The sequence below is a fragment of the Tiliqua scincoides genome, chromosome 1, assembly GCF_035046505.1.
Source record: "Tiliqua scincoides isolate rTilSci1 chromosome 1, rTilSci1.hap2, whole genome shotgun sequence".
Taxonomy (NCBI): Eukaryota; Metazoa; Chordata; class Lepidosauria; order Squamata; family Scincidae; genus Tiliqua; species Tiliqua scincoides.
Window position 1 is genome coordinate 273,754,477 of NC_089821.1, and position 20,316 is coordinate 273,774,792.

The window sequence follows — 20,316 nt, forward strand, 5'->3', positions numbered from 1 at the left end:
TAAAACACAGAAGCAGAGATATGGGAGGAAAATGGCAGCAATCTTCTGCTTGTTTTTTGATGCGTGAGAATCCACTGGTCTGGATGAATCACACCTGGAAGGCAATAATGTAGATATTCAGCCTGAGTGTGTATCAGGAAGTTGAAAAGGGAGTAGTGATGAGTGTGTATCAGGAAGTTGAAAAGGGAGCAGTGATGAGGCAGACGGGATGCAGGGGGAGGGGCACGAGAGGGGTTTGTGGCTATCAGGAAGTTGAATAGGGAGCAGTGGTGAGGCAGACGGGATGCAGGGGGAGGGGCACGAGAGGGGTTTGTGGCTATCAGGAAGTTGAATAGGGAGACATCTAAGAGAAGGAAAACTCTGATTCCAAACCTCCACTGCCTTGTGGCTACATCCAGTTGTGGAAAAGGCTTCAGGAGTCAACCTCGAGGCAAAATCAGGAGCCGGAGTCCCTCAGGCAGTTCGTGGCTGCACACAGTCACGTTCTGGCAACTCCTGCGACGCCGCTGGAACCAACCGTATTGGTTTCTGCCTTTCCATTGGATCATTCCAGCGACGTGGAGAGGGGGGATTTGCTGCATGGGTAACAGCCTATCCTCCATACCTTCTTTACCCAGGCTTCGCGCACTGGAGAGGACACTCCAACTTCGCCATACGGCGTCGGCACAACACGGGAAGCAGCAGTTACCGGTTATAAGTCTTTGCTCGATTGGCGTAGGGCATGACGCCAGGGGCTGCTTCCGACGGTGGGAGAGATCATTGCATCTCATTGGGCAGCTACCGCCCGCCTTAAGCTGGGCAGTCCCCAGCCAGTAAGGTGTTGCCTCGCCACGGTCCGTTAACCTCACGGAGTGCGTGGGGTTTAGGGTGAAAACCGACAAGCGGATCGACAACTCTGCACCATGCAATAGAAAACAGAAAACTCCTGCCCTAAAGCTGGGCACCTGGAATGTAAGGACAATGACACCTGGCTTCTCTGATGACCTGCAAGCAATAGACGATGCACGCAAAACAGCTGTCATCGACATGGAGCTGAGCAGACTGCAGATGGACATCATCGCCCTTCAAGAGACAAGGCTGCCAGATTCCGGATCTGTCAAGGAGCGAAATTTCTCATTTTTCTGGCAGGGAAAACCACCAAATGAAACCAGGGAACATGGCGTTGGCTTTGCGGTCAGAAATACCCTGCTGAAATCCATCATCCCACCTACTGTGGGAAGTGAAAGAATTTTGTCCCTGCAGCTCCAGTCATCAGCAGGACCTGTCACTCTCATCAGTGCTTATGCACCGACTCTGTTGTCTCCAGCAGAAGCCAAAGACAAATTTTATGATGACCTGGCCACCACTATCAAGAAGATCCCCGTAAAAGAGCCATTGTTCATCCTCGGCGACTTCAATGTTAGAGTTGGTGCTGATAACAGTTCGTGGCCCACTTGCTTAGGTCAGTTCGGCACTGGGAAGATGAATGAAAATGGCCAACGCCTGCTAGAGTTTTGCTGTCATCACGGTCTCTGTGTCAGCAACACGTTCTTCAACACAAAGCCCCAACATAGAGTCTCTTGGAGACACCCAAGATCAAAGCACTGGCACCAGCTCGACCTGATTCTCACCAGACGCTCCAGCCTTCCCAGCATCAAGATCACACGCAGCTATCAGGGTGCTGCCTGTGACACCGACCACTCGCTGGTGTGCAGCAGAGTGAAACTGCAAACAAAGCGACTGTATCACACGAAAAGGGAAGGAAGACCTCACATTGATACGAGCAAGACCCGGGATCAGAGAAAAGTGGAGGAATTTGCACGAGCGCTTGAGGAATCTCTTCCAGGCCCGGTCGATGCAAACGCATCCAACAGATGGGAACATTTCAAGAATGCCATTTACAACACCACCTTGTCCATATTTGGCAAGAAGACCAACAAGACAGCAGACTGGTTTGAAGCCCACTCTGAGCAGTTGACACCAGTCATTGAGGAAAAGAGGAGAGCTCAAGCAGCATACAAGGCCTGTCCCAGTGAGCGCAACCTGCAGGTCCTCCGAGGTGCTCGCAGCAAAGTCCAGCAGACTGCCAGGAGATGTGCTAACGACTACTGGCTCCAGCTCTGTTCCGAGATACAGATAGCAGCTGACACGGGCAACATCAAGGGGATGTATGATGGTATCAAGCAGGCCCTAGGTCAAACACAGAAGAAAATTGCCCCTCTGAAGTCTGCAACAGGCGAGGTCATCCAGGATCGGGCGCAGCAGATGGAACGCTGGGTGCAGCACTACTCTGAGCTATATTCCAGAGAAAATGTAGTCACCGAAGAAGCACTGAACAACATTGAGTGCCTGCCTGTGCTGGAGGAGCTTGACAGTGAACCAACCCTAGAAGAACTTCACGTGGCCCTGGACTCCCTTGCCTTTGGCAAGGCACCTGGAAAAGACAGCATCCCTGATGAAGTCCTAAAGTGCTGCAAAGAGATCATCATCACTGAGCTGCATGAAATCCTTTGTCTCTGCTGGAGAGAAGGTGGAGTACCTCAAGACATGAGGGATGCAAACATCATCACGCTGTACAAGAACAAACTGCAACAACTACTGTGGCATCTCTCTCCTTAGCATTGTAGGAAAGTTGTCTGCCCGAGTTGCACTAAAGAGGCTCCAGGTACTTGCAGAGAGCGTTTATCCAGAATCATAGTGTGGATTCCGAGCCAACAGGTCCACCACTGATATGGTATTCTCCCTTAGACAACTGCAGGAGAAATGCAGGGAACAACGACAGCCACTCTTTATAGCCTTCATAGATCTCACGAAGGCTTTCGACCTGGTCAGCAGGGATGGCCTCTTCAAGATTCTCCCCAAGATTGGATGTCCACCCAGGCTCCTCAGCATCATCAGATCCTTCCACAAGGACATGAAGGGCACTGTTGTCTTTGATGGCTCCACATCAGACCCCTTTGACATCCGAAGCGGCGTGAAGCAGGGCTGTGTTCTTGCACCAACCTTGTTTGGGATCTTCTTCGCTGTCCTGCTGAAGCAGGCCTTTGGAACTGCAACAGAAGGCATCTATCTCTGGACCAGATCAGATGGAAAGCTCTTCAACCTCTCCAGACTGAGAGCAAAGTCCAAAGTCCAGCTGAAATGTCTGTGTGACTTCCTCTTTGCCGACGATGCAGCTATCAGTACTCACTCTGCCAAAGATCTCCAGCAGCTCATGGATCGTTTTAGCAAGGCCTGCCAAGATTTTGGACTGACAATCAGCCTGAAGAAAACACAGGTCATGGTTCAGGATGTGGACTCACCTCCCTGCATTACAATCTCTGCGCATGAACTGGAGGTTGTCCATGACTTTGTGTACCTTGGCTCGACGATCTCCGACACTCTTTCTCTCGATACCAAGCTAAACAAACGCATTGGTAAAGCAGCTACCACGTTTTCCAGACTCACAAAGAGAGTCTGGTCCAACAAGAAGCTGACGGAACATACCAAGATCCAGGTCTACAGAGCTTGCGTCCTGAGTACACTTCTGTACTGCAGCGAGTCATGGACTCTTCACTCACAACAGGAGAGGAAACTGAATGCTTTCCACATGCGCTGCCTCCGACGTATTCTCGGCATCACCTGGCAGGACAGAGTTCCAAACAACACAGTCCTGGAACGTGCTGGAATCCCTAGCATGTATGCACTACTGAAACAGAGACGTCTGCGTTGGCTCGGTCATGTCGTGAGAATGGATGATGGCTGGATCCCAAAGGATCTCCTCTATGGAGAACTCGTGCAGGGAAAGCACCCTACAGGTAGACCACAGCTGCGATACAAGGACATCTGCAAGAGGGATCTGAAGGCCTTAGGAGTGGACCTCAACAAGTGGGAAACCCTGGCCTCTGAGCGTCCCGCTTGGAGGCAGGCTGTGCAACATGGCCTTTCCCAGTTTGAAGAGACACTTTACCAACAGTCTGAGGCTAAGAGGCAAAGAAGGAAGGCCCATAGCCAGGGAGACAGGCCAGGGACAGACTGCACTTGCTGCCAGTGTGGAAGGGATTGTCACTCCCGAATCGGCCTTTTCAGCCACACTAGACGCTGTTCCAGAACCACCTTTCAGAGCGGGATACCATAGTCTTTCGAGACTGAAGGTTGCCAACTAACAGCCTGAGTGTCCCAAAGAACACCAAATGATTTTTTTTAAAAAATATGAAGGGTTTGGAAAATTTTTGTATGTTTTTCTAATGATTTTCTATTCACCCCAGGTGCAATGCCTCCAAAAAGGAATGCAAAAAACAACCTTCCAGTCCCTCTCCAAGAAGGAGTCATCCTGAAAGACACAGGAAAAAGGCAATGGAGGCTTGGTCGTTTGATTGCCCAGGGAGGATTTGGTCTGATCTACTTAGGTAATGTATGACTTCGATCTCTAAAACTACTGTGGGATGGATTATTTCTGTTCTGTCTGTGCAGAGCAGCAAATGCATAACTGAATAACTATAATAGTATTAAAATATATATATGCAGAATGTTATTAAAATACATGTATGAAAAGTGAGGCTGAGAGTGATTGACCCAGTGTTACCCAGTGACTTTTGTGGTTGATCAGAGATTTGAACCCAGATCTCCCTGGACCCTCTCCAACACTTTATCTAGGGCAGTGATTTTCAAACTCTCAGGGCGTTTGAAACCACTGTAATTGCTTGCGGGGGTGGGGGGGAGGCAGCGGCACAGTCCCCAGGATTGCGCCGCTCAGGGGGCTGCAGGGGCATGAGTGCACTTACCAGAGTCTCCTGCAGCCTCCCAGGAGTGCAGGAAGCCCTGCGCGACCGTCTGCAGAGCTCCCCGATGCCTCAAAAGTGAAAGTGGAGCGATCAAGCTCCACTTCCACTAAACCGGAAGTGGAGCGTGATCTCTCCACATTCACTTCTAAAGCATCGGGGAACTCTGCAGACAGTTGCACAGGGCTCCCCGCATACTGGGAGGCTCTGGTAAGTGCACCCAAGCCCCTGCAAGCCCCCTGAGCGGCACAATCCTGGGGATTGTGCCGCTGCCTCCTCCCTGCCTCCTCCCTGCCTCCTCGCTGCCCCTGCCCCTTAAGGGGGCAGTGGCCAGGGCCCATAGGCTGGGGCATCGCAATGCCCCAGTTTGAAAAGCCCTGGTCAAGGAGATTTTTTTTTCTGAAAATGTCCTTATCTATTCATTGAGGCACACAACAGTTGAAAAATCTTTTCTGTCCCCCGCCCCCCCTTATGCAGGCCTCACCTTTTTCCAAGGCAACAGACTCAGGATTGTGTACATTCTGTGTTTAAAAAAAGTAGATTGGAAATTTTGTGCCAGGGTAACCCAAGAAAACTCAGTTCTGCACCTTGTATAAATGATGCAGACTTGGATATTTTCTCTTACTTTGCATAATTCTGCCACTTTTTATTATTTGGCATAATTTATCCTGGAATTTGCTATTTTTGGGCTCTGCAAGGAACTAAAACCCCTATAGCACTTGGTCATCATGTTCCATTGCCTTCCCTTCCCCTCCCCTCCCCACACCAAAGCACCACCTTGTACTTTGAAGCTGCTTTGAGGTGTTCCTGGGTATTTTAGATTTGAGGATGTCGTATAAAGTTCTTCTGCTGGCTTTGAAAACATTCATGCAGTTCTCCTATAGCCTGCTGCTAAACTGAAAATAAGAAAAACCCCGCTGGATCAGGCCATAGGCCCGTCTAGTCCAGTTTCCTATATCTCACGGTGGCCCATCAGTTGCCTTAGGGAGCACAAATGACAACAAGAGAGCCGCATCCTGGTACCCTCCCTTACATCTGGCATTCTGAGGTAGCTTACTTCTAAATCAGGAGGTTGCACATACCCATCATGGCTTCTAACATGAAATGGACATTTCCTCCAGAAATTTGTCCAACCCAATTTTAAAGGTATTTAGGCCAAATGCCATCACCACATCCTGTGGCAAGAAGTTCCACAGACTAATTACATGCTGGGTAAAGAAATATTTTCTTTTGTCTGTCCTAACTCTCCCAACACTCCCAAACCGATGTTTGATTTTGTGCCTGTGGCCTTAATTTTTATATTAGTGACAAACTTTTCATCTTGAATCAGAAGTTTGTTTTGTTTGTCTTATCATTATTATTGTCCCCCGATTAAATAAATGTTAGTCAATTGTTCAAATGAGTTCTAATTACTTAATTGATTAAAACTGAATATATTTGCATATCATCAAAACAATAGCTTTTGAGGGAAAACTCTTACTTCCTTATTTTTAGATGGTGTGTGTCTGCATTATAGCAAGTGCTATCTTAGAATGGTGAGCAAAATGACTCTTCTTAGATGATGCTTGCCATCTTCAATTTTTATGAAGACTTTTTATTAAATTTTTTTTAAGTGTTGCACAGATAATTAGGAATGCCATTTTAGTTTAAGAAGGTGTTTAAACAATTAATCAGTTGTTTTGCAGCCATAATTATAGTTCTTCATTCTTCTGGCAAATTATTATGACAATTGGCTTCAACAAATGAAATCTCTTGTCATAGAATTGGAAGGGACCCACAAGTGGGGGGAATTTCATTCTTGAGTGTCCAGACAGTTGCAGACAATTCGTTATCATGCATTCCTTGAATTGGCATGGAGCTATGGCACTGGCTGAGTTATGCAGGATACTCCTGAACTTCTCTCTATTTGGCAGCTGGACCCTGTTGAAACTGGCATGCCACCTTCTGAATGGGCACTGAGACAGGATAGCAGATGGTTAGGAGCTGAGTTGTGCCAGAAGCCACCGTGCATGGCGCAGCTAAGCATTCCAAAGCCCAGGGGAACATCTGAAAATGCCGAAGCGCATCACTTTTGCTCCTAAGGTTAAAGTCAGCCCTGAAAGTCAAACAGTGGTTGTAACTGCCAGAGGCAAACTTGATAGATACACACACACACACACACACACACACACACACACACACAAAAGACATGCTTTGGATTGTGCTGTTAGTGTGGGATCAATGTATAGATGAGGATAAGATACTTCTGACTAGTTCAGCTAAGAAACAAGAAATTTTTTGATTTCTGGAATGTGTGAGGTGCTAGTACCTCATATGTCTTGTCCCTTTCTTCACATCCAGCTAAATTCTTTGTTTGCTATGATTCCTGGTATGTGGTCTTATTTGCAATTATCTGTGTTGTGTTAATATTTACTTGTTTGCGTTTTTAAACTCTTATGTAAGCTGTTCTGAGCACTTCTATCCAAACTTGGAAAGATGGAATAATATTCAAATGCTCAAATATTCAGAAATGTTCAAAAATCAGATTTGTACATTCAATATAGCATATAGATTTCAAAAAATTGCAGCTGTGAAGGATTGTCAGTGTGTTTTTACAACAGTGATCTTCAATTTGTCAAGCATTGGAAGCCACCTCAACCCCATCCTGCAACACAGAATTCCCATTGGCAAAGCCGTGGTAAAGAGCTGGAGCCCACAATAAAGCAATAGTTTATTATTTACATTCATCCCTGTACATTTTCCTGTCACCAAGCAGTATGTCTATAGTACCCAGCCTCTTTCTCCTCCTTTTGCTGCCTGCTTGTGGCCAATCAGTGTGCTGCTGTTGTGTCATCCTACCTCTTTTCTCCTTTCATTTGGCCTGGAAGGAGAGGAGTGGCATGGTGACAATGCGTACTTAGTTTTGGAAGCTGGAAGAAGAAAGCAAGGCGAGGAAGAGCAGAGGAAAACAGATGGCAGGAGGGGGGAGGGCTCAGCCAAAGCAACCCATCCAGAGCCAGTGTCTCCAACAGGATTAACCTCGTTAGCCCTGGCTGTTGCTCAGACTATGTGGGTCTGAGCTTCAAAACAAAATGCTGGCAGCAGTGTCCTGTGGTCAAGTTTCAACCCATTTCTAGGTCCTGAGCCACCGGTTGAAGACCTCTGCTTTAAAGGGGTCTTAAAAGGGAGAGACATATATGCTGAAGGGCTGTAGCTCAGAGGAAGCACATATACTTTCCATTGGAACTTCCCAGGTTCAGTACTGGGCACGTCCAAAACAGCTGTTATGTCTGAAACCCTGGAGAGCTGCATATCGGTTTCTCCATCAAAGGGTACCAACCTATAATACTGTATAGTTCTCCAAGGAGAAAGAACTTGTCCCCGATGTTTCTCATTCTAAAAGCCTTTCTGCACTATTAATTGTTGTGGAATAAACGAATATAAAAACTAAATGTATACCATTATTCTGCCCTACTTTAGCAAAGCTGAGAGCAGCTTACATGGGCCTCTTAATAGGCTCTCATCCAGGTGTTGATTGGTTTCTTGTCTGCCTGGCTTTAGCAGTTCTACTGTAGCAGGTGCTCTTCAGCCACTTGGTGTGTTCAGACACAAGTGGAGGAAGCATGTAGGTGTGGTTGTGGGGTGGGCAGGAGGAGAGATTGAAGGAAGCAATTACTTTGAGAATGGTTAATCCCCGAAACAAAATATTCTGAAGAAAAAAGGCTTAAAATCATCATCTGTACTTCCTGGTCGCGGTCTACAAATCATGGCTATTGTGCTACAAGTATATAGAGGAAATTATTAGTCTTCAAATTTTCATAACCACTGGATTAAAAAAAACCACTTAGCGTGCACACACACAAATCCACTTTCTTGAGGCCATCATGTTTGCAAAATGAGCCTGCGTTGCCAAAACCTCCAGCAATAGCAATGAGATCAGCTGTGGATAGGAGTTGGGAATTCTCTTTAATTGCCAATAGGCTCCATTTTTACCCTTCCCACTGTGTAAACTTTGCCTACAAAACTGACTCCCTAAGATCGACTGCAGACGCTTTCTCCATTATTCCAAAAGATGATTGCCACAAAATGAACTGCTGTTAAGTGAAAGCTGGCAGGCTCCAGCTGGCAAATAAAACCAGCAAGTTACTTTGTCGGACTTCTGTGTGCTGTGGTGCCAGCCCGCCAGTGAGCAGGAAAGAAAAGGCAATTTCCTCCAGAAGCGTGCTCCATTTTTACTTTTGCTTATTAAAAGTAATAAAAGCGGTGGGGAGCTGCAGTGGTGGAGCACACATTTTGCATGAAGAAGGTCCCAGATTCAGTTTCTAGGTAGCAGCACTAGGAAAGAGTAGTGGGAACAGGTGATACTGGGCTGGATTGACCAAACACCTGACTCAGTGTAGAGGCACTTCATATGGGCGTTGGTGTTGCAAGTAAAACCAAACACTGAGTTTTATGGAGAATCCAGTGTAATGGGTGTGCGTGAGAGAGAGAGTGAGAGATAGAAAGAGACTTAAACAGCCCAGGCCTGGCTAAGATATTGAGCAGAAGACCTCATTGTTCAGATGCTCAGCCACTGGTGTGATCATTGAGTTTGGAGTTTTGTTAGGTCAACCAGAGGTAAGGTAGCAAGAATGGCCAGTTCCTTAAGTCTGGAATGCGGCAAGGGGGTATATGCCAACACTCAGCTTCTTATCAGGAGTCTAATTCCAGTGTGTGTTTTAAAAAAATGCTTTCCTTGCACATATTCCCTAAAGAGGCTCTCCAAGCTTCTTTAAGAGCCTAGCAATTGCAAAAGTACATTCTGTGTATTATTATTATTATTATTATTATTAACAGCATTTGTATACCGCTTTTCAACTAAAAGTTCACAAAGCGGTTTACAGAGAAAAATCAAATAACTAAATGAGCATGTAAACTAAATGTATGTAAATGAGCATACAGTTCTCATACATTCTGAATCTCTATTCCCGATTCATTAGGTGATATAAGTGTTGCATTTTGCTTCCACAGGCCATATATTTATTCACAAGTTTGTATGCTTGCACACTAGCCAGGTAAGATGAGGTTGGTGCAGCAGGAGTAGAAGGGACAATCTAGTGATGGAACAGAAGGAGCAGTCTGGGACTAAGGAACAAACTGGATTGGTGAACAGATGCTGCATTGGGAACCAACAGTGGCTCTCATGTTAGGTGTGTCTCCATCATGAGATCTTTGTGCATATGTGGATACAGAATGGGACACAGGTCAGTTGTTGCCTAGTGCCCCCTAGTTGATCATCTGTACGACAGGGAATGTGGCTGCCATAGCATGACTGAGGAGGAAATTTTGGAAGGTCTATTTTGTCCTGTGCAAGTGCTGCTGAAGTAAGAGAAGATGCACTCTTCTGCCCAGTTGTGTAAGGTACAAGAGTTTTGACCTTCAGCACATTTGCTTCCCCTTGAGAGACCTTGAGTTCAAATGTCAGTGGTGCCACATGTTAACTGGATGGTCTTTGGGGAAGTGGTTGTTCTCATAGTCTCAGTTTTTAATCTGTAAAAATAAGAATAAAAGGAGTGGTAGGGTTTGTTTTAGAAGCCGGTCATGTGGAAAACAAGATAAAAGCGCTACATATGGAAGTTCTTGCTACCATTTTCAGCAGTTAAAATGTGAGGGAAAGTTTTCCAGTTTGGTAATGACAGCAACAGAAAGCATTTCTGCAAATAAATTACCATGTTGGATCTTTTACTGTTTAGTTGAAGTTCTATTTAATGGTTCTTTGAATGTTTGTTTTTCTCTACTTGTGTTCTGTCTTGCAGCTTCCCCTCACCTTGATGTTCCTGTAAAAGACACTGCAGAGCACATCATTAAAGTGGTAATTTTCATATCCTACTTTTAAATGTTTTTCCTTGGTATAGAGTTGTAAGTTGCCATATTCAACTGTATTGCATACTTTCCTAATGAATTTGAGTCTGAATATTCATCTCTACTAGGTAAATAATTCTTAGTCCAGTTTTGCAGTTTGGCCATATACCATGGTGAGGCATCTGATTTGGTGAGGAGCATGAGGTACCCAAGTTATCCTGTGGCATATGGATTGGCTGGACACACCGTTTGTGATGCTGTCTTGTTCTCTTAATGCCTGTTATATTTCAATGCTGCCTGTTGTACCTTTGCTTTCATGTGGCATCATAAAAGGCAGAAGACAGCTGCTAGGGGGGGAAAGTAAGAGCTCAACAAAGCTACTACTGGTAGAGGCAAAACTGAAATACAGAACTGATATGTGGTTGCAAAGCTGAGAACCAGGAAGTGCCCATTAAATGGGAAAATGACCTTTTTATTTAAACTATGGTCAGGTTTGGCTGAAGGGAGGGTGATTTTTTTTTCACCTGCCATCATTGAGTCCAGTTCAAAAGGGCAGTATTTTATTTTTCACATTTTTTTATCCCATGTAGTGTGACAAAATATTGGGAGAATTTGATGGAATGTTAGTAACTGACTTTTAAAAATGGAAATTTAAAAAGCTCTCATTTTTGTCAAGCTTGTTGTTTAGAAAATGCACCATCCCTCAATCCTGCAGTCCTAACTTCTCCCCAACCCAGCGCCCCTTTTTCTGTATAGAGACTTGGGGCCCAATCCTATCCAATTTTTCAGTGCTGGTGCAGTTGTGCCAGTGGGGCATGTGCTGCATCCTCTGGTGGAGGAGCAGTCACTGAGGCTTCCTCAAAGTATGGCAGCATGTTTTCCTTTACCATGTGGTTGCATTGTGGCTACACCAGAGCTGGAAAGTTGGATAGGATTTGGCCCTCGGATAAAGAAAGGTCTGTCTTGTTATCCTGGCAGTTCACAAGACTCGTACTGTGGAAAAGATTCTTAGTGATTTGAAAATACCTAAAAATTGTGACTCATGTACAAGAATTTGCTTGCTTTATACAGGAATACCTTGAAAATGGACCATTATTTTCTGAGCTGAAATTCTACCAGAGAGCTGCAAAACTGGAACAGAGTAAGTTGTTGCAACAGAATAGTTCTGTGTCAATTTTGCATTTGTACTGTTTTAAGGGGGAGCAATGTTTATTCAGCCAGGATGTCTTGTTTTCTTCAAAATAGTTGTGTTTCTTGTTTTAATGGCAGACATTGCTTTCTGATTAGTGTCCAAAAAAATGAAAAGGGGAAAAAAAGGAATCGGACATCCCTTCATCTCTAACTTATCTCTTTATTAGTCAAGAAGTGGATGAAGCTGAAGCGATTACCTTTTTTAGGAATCCCTTTCTTCTGGGGATCCGGCCAAGCCGAACATAATGACAAAAGGTAAGGAATACAAACAAATGGAATACATTTGAAATGAACATTTTTTTGGGGGGTGGGGGGTCCAGTTTCTTCTTTCTTGAAATCAAAGGGAAGACTCCATAGCTCATTGGTGGAGCACATCCTTTGCATATGGAAGTTCTTGGGCTTGGTCCCTGGCACCTCCAAGTAATTGAATCTTGGAGGAGCAGAGCTGAGAGCAATTCCTGCCTGAAACCTGGACAGCTGTGGCCAATTGGAGTAACCAGTACTGGGCTAGGTGGATTCCTGCTGTTGTTCATTCCAGGCAGCTTTGTATCCCTTGTTGTTCATGTGTATTATGGTAATCATGTCTGGCTGCAGTTGTTAAATCGTAGTCTGCATCGTCCTTAACAGTGACATCTCTTTTTCTTGCATGTGCTTAATAGTTACAGATTTATGGTGATAGAAAGATTAGGAGAAGATCTGCAAACCATCTTTGAAAGACAAGGAAGAAGGTTTAAGAAGGAAACAGTTTTGCAGATTGGGGTGCGAATGGTACGTGTTGATTTCCTGGCAGTGCAAAGTTGAAGACAGTTGATGGGACGATGAGTTTAACCCACTGTCCTTGATGCCTGCTGTCTCTGGCTCAGCTGGATGCTTGTGCAGTCTGGCCTGAACTCCTTCCCCAATGAGGAGATTCTCAACCTCCTCCAGCAGCCTGTGCCAGTCCTCAACTGATGAGATAGTTAGGGAGACCTTCAACTTGTGTTCTTGTCATTAAACCAGAGCTGGCCAACTTCTGTGGTCTTGAGGTCTACTTTCCTCTTTGGCTTAGGCATGCATTTTGCTGCACAATCCAACCTCCTTATGGATCGATGGACTCAAGTGATAAAGCTGCTGTCACCAACAGCTTGTGATCCAAAACAGGCAATCCAGATCCAGAGAAGCAGAAAAGGATGTGAAGGGTCAGAAGCAAACACATAGCCAGAACTAGGCAGGGGATCAAGCTCCAAGATAGCGATCAGAAAAAGTGGGGCGGGTGCTTAGACAGAGTCCTTGATCCGAGACAAGTTGGTTGGACTGACGAGGAAGCTCTGAACCTAGGTCTTTATTGGTTCTTGTGTACCAGAGTGGGCCATTGGGGCAGTTGTCTAGATCAGGGGTGTCCAAAGCTTTTGGCAGGAGGGCCACATCAGCTCTCTGACACTGTCGGGGGCCGGGGGAAAAAAGAATTAATTTACATTTAAAATTTGAATAAATTTACATAAGTTTGCATAAATGAATATATTAAAGATGAACTTATATGAATGAATGAAGTTCTTGCAATAGCTCAAGGCCTATAAAAGGCCTTGCACAAAGCAAGGCTGGCCTTTCCTTTGCTGCCACTACTGCATCACAGACGTGAAACAGCAAGCAGTGGAGGGAGCCCTCATCACACAACTCACACGAGAGGTCAAACAGTCGCCCTCACACTGAGATCAGTTGCGTCAGGCCAGAGCGGACTCCAACAAATCTCCGGAGGGCCAGAGGCTCATTGGAGACTGGGGGCTCCCTGAGGGCCACACTGAGAGACCTCGAGGGCCGCAAGTGGCCCCAGGGCCGGGGTTTGGGCACCCCTGGTCTAGATGTTCAGGCAAATTGGCCCTGCTATGTAAACATCAAGCCTCGATGGTGCTCTTGAAGCACAGAGAACTATCTCCCAGACTTGCAGCAGGATCAAGAGAACAAGTGGTGTGCGAGGTTAAGGTCTAGACCAGGGGTATCGAGGCACACGGGCTGAATGTGGCCCCCCAAATGATTTTCTCAAGTCTGCAGTATAATTGGGCTCTCTCATATCTTGAAATTATGAGCAAGATGTGCATATTTTCTGTCATTTACAGCTAATGAGTTTCTATGTGAGAATAAAGTTTCTCACTTATTTCTGGCTGTCATCTGCTTAATGATGTCACTTCCTGCTTAATGATGTCACTTCCATCCCTCAGCAAGCACCGTGAATTTTATTTGGTGCACTGTATGAAATGACTTTGACACCCCTAGTCTAGAGCTTCCTTGCCTGGAGCAAGGCTTGAGATGCATGCTGTGTACCTTCTTCCATCCCATTCTTCCCCCCCCCCCCCGCTTGTCTCAAAGACAAGCTCTTAAGTGGGACAATATCGCTGAATCGAATTGGAGTGTTGTTGTGAGGAATAATGTATGTAAAATGCTTTACAAATGCTAAGTATCATTGTTAATGACGTATTTCATTGGCCTTTCAATCCTTTTCACTTCAAGCTAAGAAAATGCTATTTGTCTCTGAAAATATCCTTCTGTTTTCAGTTTATCATGTAACAACTAAAACTTGCTGAGGAATATTTAGAGGGATGATCACAATGTAAATACAAATTTCAGTCTCCCTTTTTTATGTGTTTTTTCTCACTAGCTGGATGTCTTAGAATATATACATGAAAATGAATACATTCATGGAGATATTAAAGCAGCAAATTTACTTTTGGGCTATGGAAATCCACATGAGGTAAATACAACATTTTTTCTTCTTTGTTACATTTTCTGTTCCTTCAGCTCATTTGGGGTGTGTGCGTTTTTCATAGATGTCTGTAGAAACAAGGATGCATTTGTTAGAGCAAAGAAAGCTGATTTTGTGTTCCCTATATGCAGATGAAAATCTCCAAGATGTTCTGTTGAAGCTGTTCTGCTCCATGCTGTTGGTATGACTGGGTGTGGAAACCCTCATTTGTGAAAGGGCTGGTGCCTCAGGAAGTAGCACTGTATTCAAATAAGCTTTATGTGTTTGGCATTTCACCTCCATTGAAGTGAGTGCAGAAACATGCGCACGCAATCAGAGTGTGTGGGATGCTAGTTTGGTGTCTGGTCCTTTTGTCACTTTTCCAATTTCCTTCACATCTGTGAGGACCTGGGGGAGAGAGAAAGCTGGCTTCCACGTGCAGCTTACAAGGCACCAGATCTGGGTTTTTGCCGCCGTTTTGTACTGGTTTGGACCACTAGTCTATCTTGCCCAGGACTAATGGCCAGAGTTCTCTGTGGTGTGTAGCAGGAAGCTTTTCTTTTTGCCTGCTACCAGTCCCTTTAACTAGAAATAGCAGGTTTTTAGTTAGGGATATTTCCAAACTCTGTCTTGAGATGTCTGGTACTGTACCTGGAAGCTTCTGCATTTCAATAGTTTTTCTGCCATTATGGGCTGGCTCCTCTCCTGTTGCCTTTCCAATATGTAGACTGAATTGCTTTATAAATGTGGCTTACCTTATGTAAAGTTGGTAGTACCACCAGTGTAGTATTTTGCAAACATTTTCTTTTGAGCCAAATACATAGAGATGCAGCATGACCAATAGTAAGGCTATCCATCCTCTCTGGTTCAGCTCTGGAAGCTCCTAATATTTTTTTTTCTACCTGAACTATGGAAGATGAACAGGATGAAGCTGTAATAAACTTAAGAACAATTTGTATATTTTTGAGAGAAGATCTTTAGTACGGTTAATTTTTTTTCTTAACATTAGTGATTTGAGAAATTACTTTGTGTCTCTTTTAAAAGGTCCTGTAATAATTTCCGGTTCTGATCTACACACAGCACTCCTCATTAATTTCATTGTTGGATGCAGCTCTTGTATGCTGTTCTGCAGTTCTGTTTCAATGGTTTGACATTATTTGGGCAGTCTTTGTACAGAGAGGGAGATCTGTATACTTGTTGGTCCTTCTGCCTGTTCAGGGGTCAGCAAAATTGGGCTCCCTGACTGCAAATGCCACTGTAGTCAGTGAGAACTCCTTGTCCCCAGGGATGACTCCTTTGGGAAGATCAGGTTTTACATCTTGTGCTGCAATTGCCACTTTACTGCTAATAACACCATCATTGAGTTCTGTGGCCTAATTAAGTTGGTCTGCTAATACACTGTTGATCCAAATTTATTACTTAGCTAACAAAGCAATATATCTCGCCAGGTTTTTTTATGTGGCAGCTCCATTGACTAAAAATGAACGGGTGAAATACATCCCATATTTTGCAACACCCTCCCCTCCCTTCTTGATACTAACCTCTTGCTACTCCCAGCATTACATTCTCTACACGTGAAACCTGGATAATTAGGATGAATTTGTGTGTATGTGCGAAATAAGTATACACTTAATTTGGATTCCTGGATCCCTCGAGTTTTGAAACAGTAAATGGTGGTATCATGTATAGTTTTGTGAAGTTTCTAAATGAGTTTCTAAATTCAAACTATATGGATTAAAATCCAATTGGATTATTTGGTATAACTTATTAATAATAAAAAAATCATAATTAAAAAAATTTAATCAGAATTTCCCCTCCAAAGTAACATGTAGGGCATTGGTTCCTAAACTGTGAGCTGTGGCTCCCCAGGGAACCAGGGGAGCAGTGGAATCCTTGTGAAAAACCCACTGCCCTATCCAGTGTATAGGATTGTAGCCCTAATGGGGAACTTCAGCCAGATGCCCAGTAAATCAAGGGATTCCCCAACTGAAAATGTTTGGGAACCACTGAGGTAGGGGATCATAACTTTTTCTGATGGCAGACCAAATATTGTGAATTCTCCCTTTCAAGAATCTTTCTTCTCAAATATATATACACCTCCAGGCTCAAATCAGACATGGCACCAAACCATGATTTGTGCTAGCTAGAGTTTCCCAATATACAGTACACAAATTGCAATATAAAGAGCTGCCTGCCTTCTTTCATTTTCTGTCTTCTCAGAACCTAGATGCAGTGGACTCCAGAGGTTGCAACTATGGCGTGTCAGTTTAGACATCATTCTAAACTATCTTTGAGCTCCTTCAATCATTGTTTAACATGATATCTGAGTTCAGCCAAAGTTTCACAGGCTATTTCTGCAGGGAATTTCTATGCCAATTTAGCCTGATTGGAAAAAGAAAAAAAACACATTTTAGGTGATCAAATTACCTGTATACAATGGTTTTCTTAAGGAGTGGGTGAGTGTGTGTGAGAGAGAGAAATGTAACACAGGCATGAGTCCAATGAAAACCAGAATTAATCAATGAAATATAGCCTTTAAAAAGTGTGGGTATAAATAAGCAATAATAGTTTATTTACTTGTGCAAGGCTGACAGAAGGAAAAATATAAAATCAGTTTTGTTTAACTTTGACGTCCTAAACAATGCATAGATAACTGTAATATGGTCACAACCTGCTGACCTCAAACAGACAGCTTTCTGCTAATTCATTCCCTTGCAGGGAGAGGCAAGGTTATTCCAGTGAGTTTTCAGGGCCAAAGGACCATTCTCTTGTCAATAAGCCTCTTAAGGTGCAGCAGTTGAGGGATGGTATCATGTGTTAAAAGAGGGGTCTAATTCATCTGCTGTGGCAACTTCATTCAGATCCCTCTTCAAATGGTTATGTATTGTCGGTTCTGTGTAGCTACTGAAGATCAGGTGCAACACAACTGATTTTTATTTACAGGCTAATGTTGTGCATATTTACTTAGACTTCACTGGTGCCTATTCATAACTAAGATTGCACCCCCTGGTAGATTTCAGCTAAATACATATGTAGGATATATGGAAAAGAATTTCAGAAAGGTAGAAAGTTGTGTGCGTATGAATTGAACACAGGACGTTGCCATCCATTTTGTCAGACTCCTGGTCCATCTGTCTCACTGTTGTTTGCACTGACTGGCAGCAGCTCTACAGGGTTTCAGAAAGGAATTTTTCTCTGCACTGCCTGGAGATGCTGCTGGGGAATCAAATGTGGGACCTTTTGCATGCAAAAAACATGCTATTCTGCTGAACTACAGCCACTTCCCAATTTGATCTTTTCTTTAATATCACAGACATGGATAAACTTGCTGGAATTTGGGGGCTCTTTTCTGCTGTTGCTAGCAAAGGAGGAGGTTTAAAGACTGTGTGTTCTATCCCACAGGGGCTGGCTTAGAATTTGAGCTGGCAGGTGCCCCAGAAATGTGGGAGCATGCTTCTTCCAGTCTGAACTAACCTTTTAGGAGGCTTATCCAAAAACCACGTCTCCTTGTCATTCCTCCCTGCTCAAGTGAGGCCATGTTCTGTGTTCTCTCTTCCTTGGAAGTGAGGTTGAGTAGAGTTGGGAATTGAGCCTACTCTCTTGTAGTTCCTTCAGCATTCTCTTCTCAGAGTGGTCAGCCGAGCCATTTCCTTCTCTTTTTGCTGGAAAACATTTTCACATGCAGACAGAGTGGATTAATTTAAATCAGGACTGTTGTAATTCAGATACTTCTTGAACAGACCTGCCTAGATTGCAGCTGTCTAGTTCTAATTTGTTTGTGCTAATTTCCTTTTTTCCGAGCCAATAGCCTCTCCTAGATCAACATGAAGTTTGGTAAAGGATGCCTCCCACATTGCTAAGCTCAATGATATGGTCGCTTCAGTCAGTTTCACTAAGTTGCTTTTTCCGTCACACTGACTTGATGCATTATTGTCTTCCGGCTCGGCTAAGTTGGGTACCAAGCAACACGAATCCACTAGAGGATACAGGAGAAAATGGAGTCGGTCAACCTGACAAAGCTTTATGCCTTGTCCCAGATTTTCAAACACCGCCTCCAGTCTTTAATCTTTGTATCGCAGTTTGTACAGGCCGTCAGGTGAGAAATATAATCAGTATAATCTTAAAAAGCCATCGCCCCTGCAGGAAGAGAGAGCTGCAGTCCTGGTGCCATGCTCCAAATAAACACAGGAGATGAGGCAGCAAGAAACAGTGGTGGTGTTTTTTGAAAAGGCAGAGACCAGTCATCCCAAGATTGTAAAGCTGCCTGGAGCACAAACAGGAATCAGTAATTTTAACAGAATCAGCTACAAGATAGCCTGCCTACCTCTCTCTTTTTTTTTTTTAAGGCAGAGACAAGAAAAAGAAAGCCCATCAAGAGCAATATAATTAAATTAAGAGCAAGGTCACTCTTGTGCTGCTCATATTTTTTTCAGGGCAGGAATTTGCCTCCCAGGAGAACACAAAACTAGTTAAAGAGTGACACAGAAAGTAGTTTCTCTAACTTAGCAGCTGGCAAATTAAGACTGTCTTTCTTAGGTTGACTGTGCTTGAAAGATGTGTACTTTCAAGGCATGGTTGAGACTGGCTACGTGAGCTGCAAGGACAGCTGTTGTGGCTGCAGGTTAAATGGTTAAAGGTTCCTTGCTCATCTGCTAACTAGAGAGCCCTGAATGTGCTCATGGAATCCACTTCTAATGTAGGCTTGTGTACATCAGAAACACCAGGTCCTGATTTGTTTTTAGTAGCTTAAGATTCTAGTCCTTAGTTATGCAGCTGTTGAGGGATAGGGCTACTTTAAGTGACTGATGGAGTCTGAAGCATGAGTCATCCTCATTCCTCAAAACTTTGTCTTCCCCCCCAGTCTGTCTGCTTCTTCCACTTATTCACGTTCTTTACTTCCAGTGACTTACAAGTTCCACTGTCTGTTCCTCTACTGTTTTAGTCCCAGAAAATTAATTTCAGATTCTCCAAATATTTGCATCCAGAACAGAGCTGCAAGGTTATTCAAGCTTGCTCAGATTTGCTGAATTTCAGCTATTTTTTTATTGTTGGCTTCTGGGCACAAAAAAGTTGTTGTTCAGAACTTGTTGGCTGGAAGATCAACTGCTCACTTTAAAAAAAGACATCAGCTGATAATAACAAATGGAATGCTCCTATTCAAGTCAACTGGCTATAGCATTGCATCACCTTTCTATCTTCTTTATTCATAGCCATTCCAGATTTCTCCACAGCATAAGGCTTTTCTGTATTAGCACCCCATCTACAGAGCTTCCTTTCCAGGGAAGAGTCATGGGCTCTCTTGACTTTGGGGAATCTGCTGCTTAGCCTGTCGAGCTTTAAATGGTTATTTTTATTCTTTTGAGATTCCTTGCTGTTGCTGCTCAACCTATGACTCTGTCATTGTTTTTACATTCCTTTTTAGGTTTGTCTTAGTAGTTTATTGTTGTCTGGGTTATGCAAGCTACACTGACAGATGCTTAGGGCCTAATCCTGACGGAGCATTATGTCGCTGGAACAAGTGTTCTGGCAGTGTAATGTGCTTTCCAGCTGACGTGAAAGGTGACATGCTGGAATGCTCTGGCTGACGGGTATCAGAAGCAGCAAGCAGTTGGCTCTGCAGCAGTGGACACCAGCTGTCCACATCTCCAGCTAGGGGCTGCACAGGGGGCAGGGATGGGTGGGTGGAAGAGGGATGCAACTGGATGGAGAGGAGGGCAGATCTGGCCTGGTAAGGTGGACAGTTGGGCAGCAGCGGCATCTGCCAGATCCTCACCCCCTTCCTGGGCTTGATCCGTCTTCATGGGTCCTCGTGGACTTGCACCAACGATATTGCTGGCACAGGTCCAAGTA

The 20,316-nt window shown here is 44.3% G+C and overlaps 1 protein-coding gene across 2 annotated transcripts in view; it reads left to right on the forward strand.

Moving 5' to 3' along the window:
* Positions 1-20,316, forward strand: part of VRK2 (VRK serine/threonine kinase 2) — a 61,597-nt gene that overhangs the window by 1,798 nt on the left and 39,483 nt on the right. For both annotated transcript variants that reach the window (XM_066626201.1, XM_066626210.1), the window contains exons 2-7: positions 4,227-4,367; positions 10,514-10,569; positions 11,631-11,700; positions 11,918-12,005; positions 12,410-12,518; positions 14,383-14,475. In XM_066626201.1, the coding sequence (XP_066482298.1) occupies positions 4,232-4,367; positions 10,514-10,569; positions 11,631-11,700; positions 11,918-12,005; positions 12,410-12,518; positions 14,383-14,475 (552 nt within the window). In that variant the 5' untranslated portion in view covers positions 4,227-4,231. The remainder of the gene's footprint in view (positions 1-4,226; positions 4,368-10,513; positions 10,570-11,630; positions 11,701-11,917; positions 12,006-12,409; positions 12,519-14,382; positions 14,476-20,316) is intronic.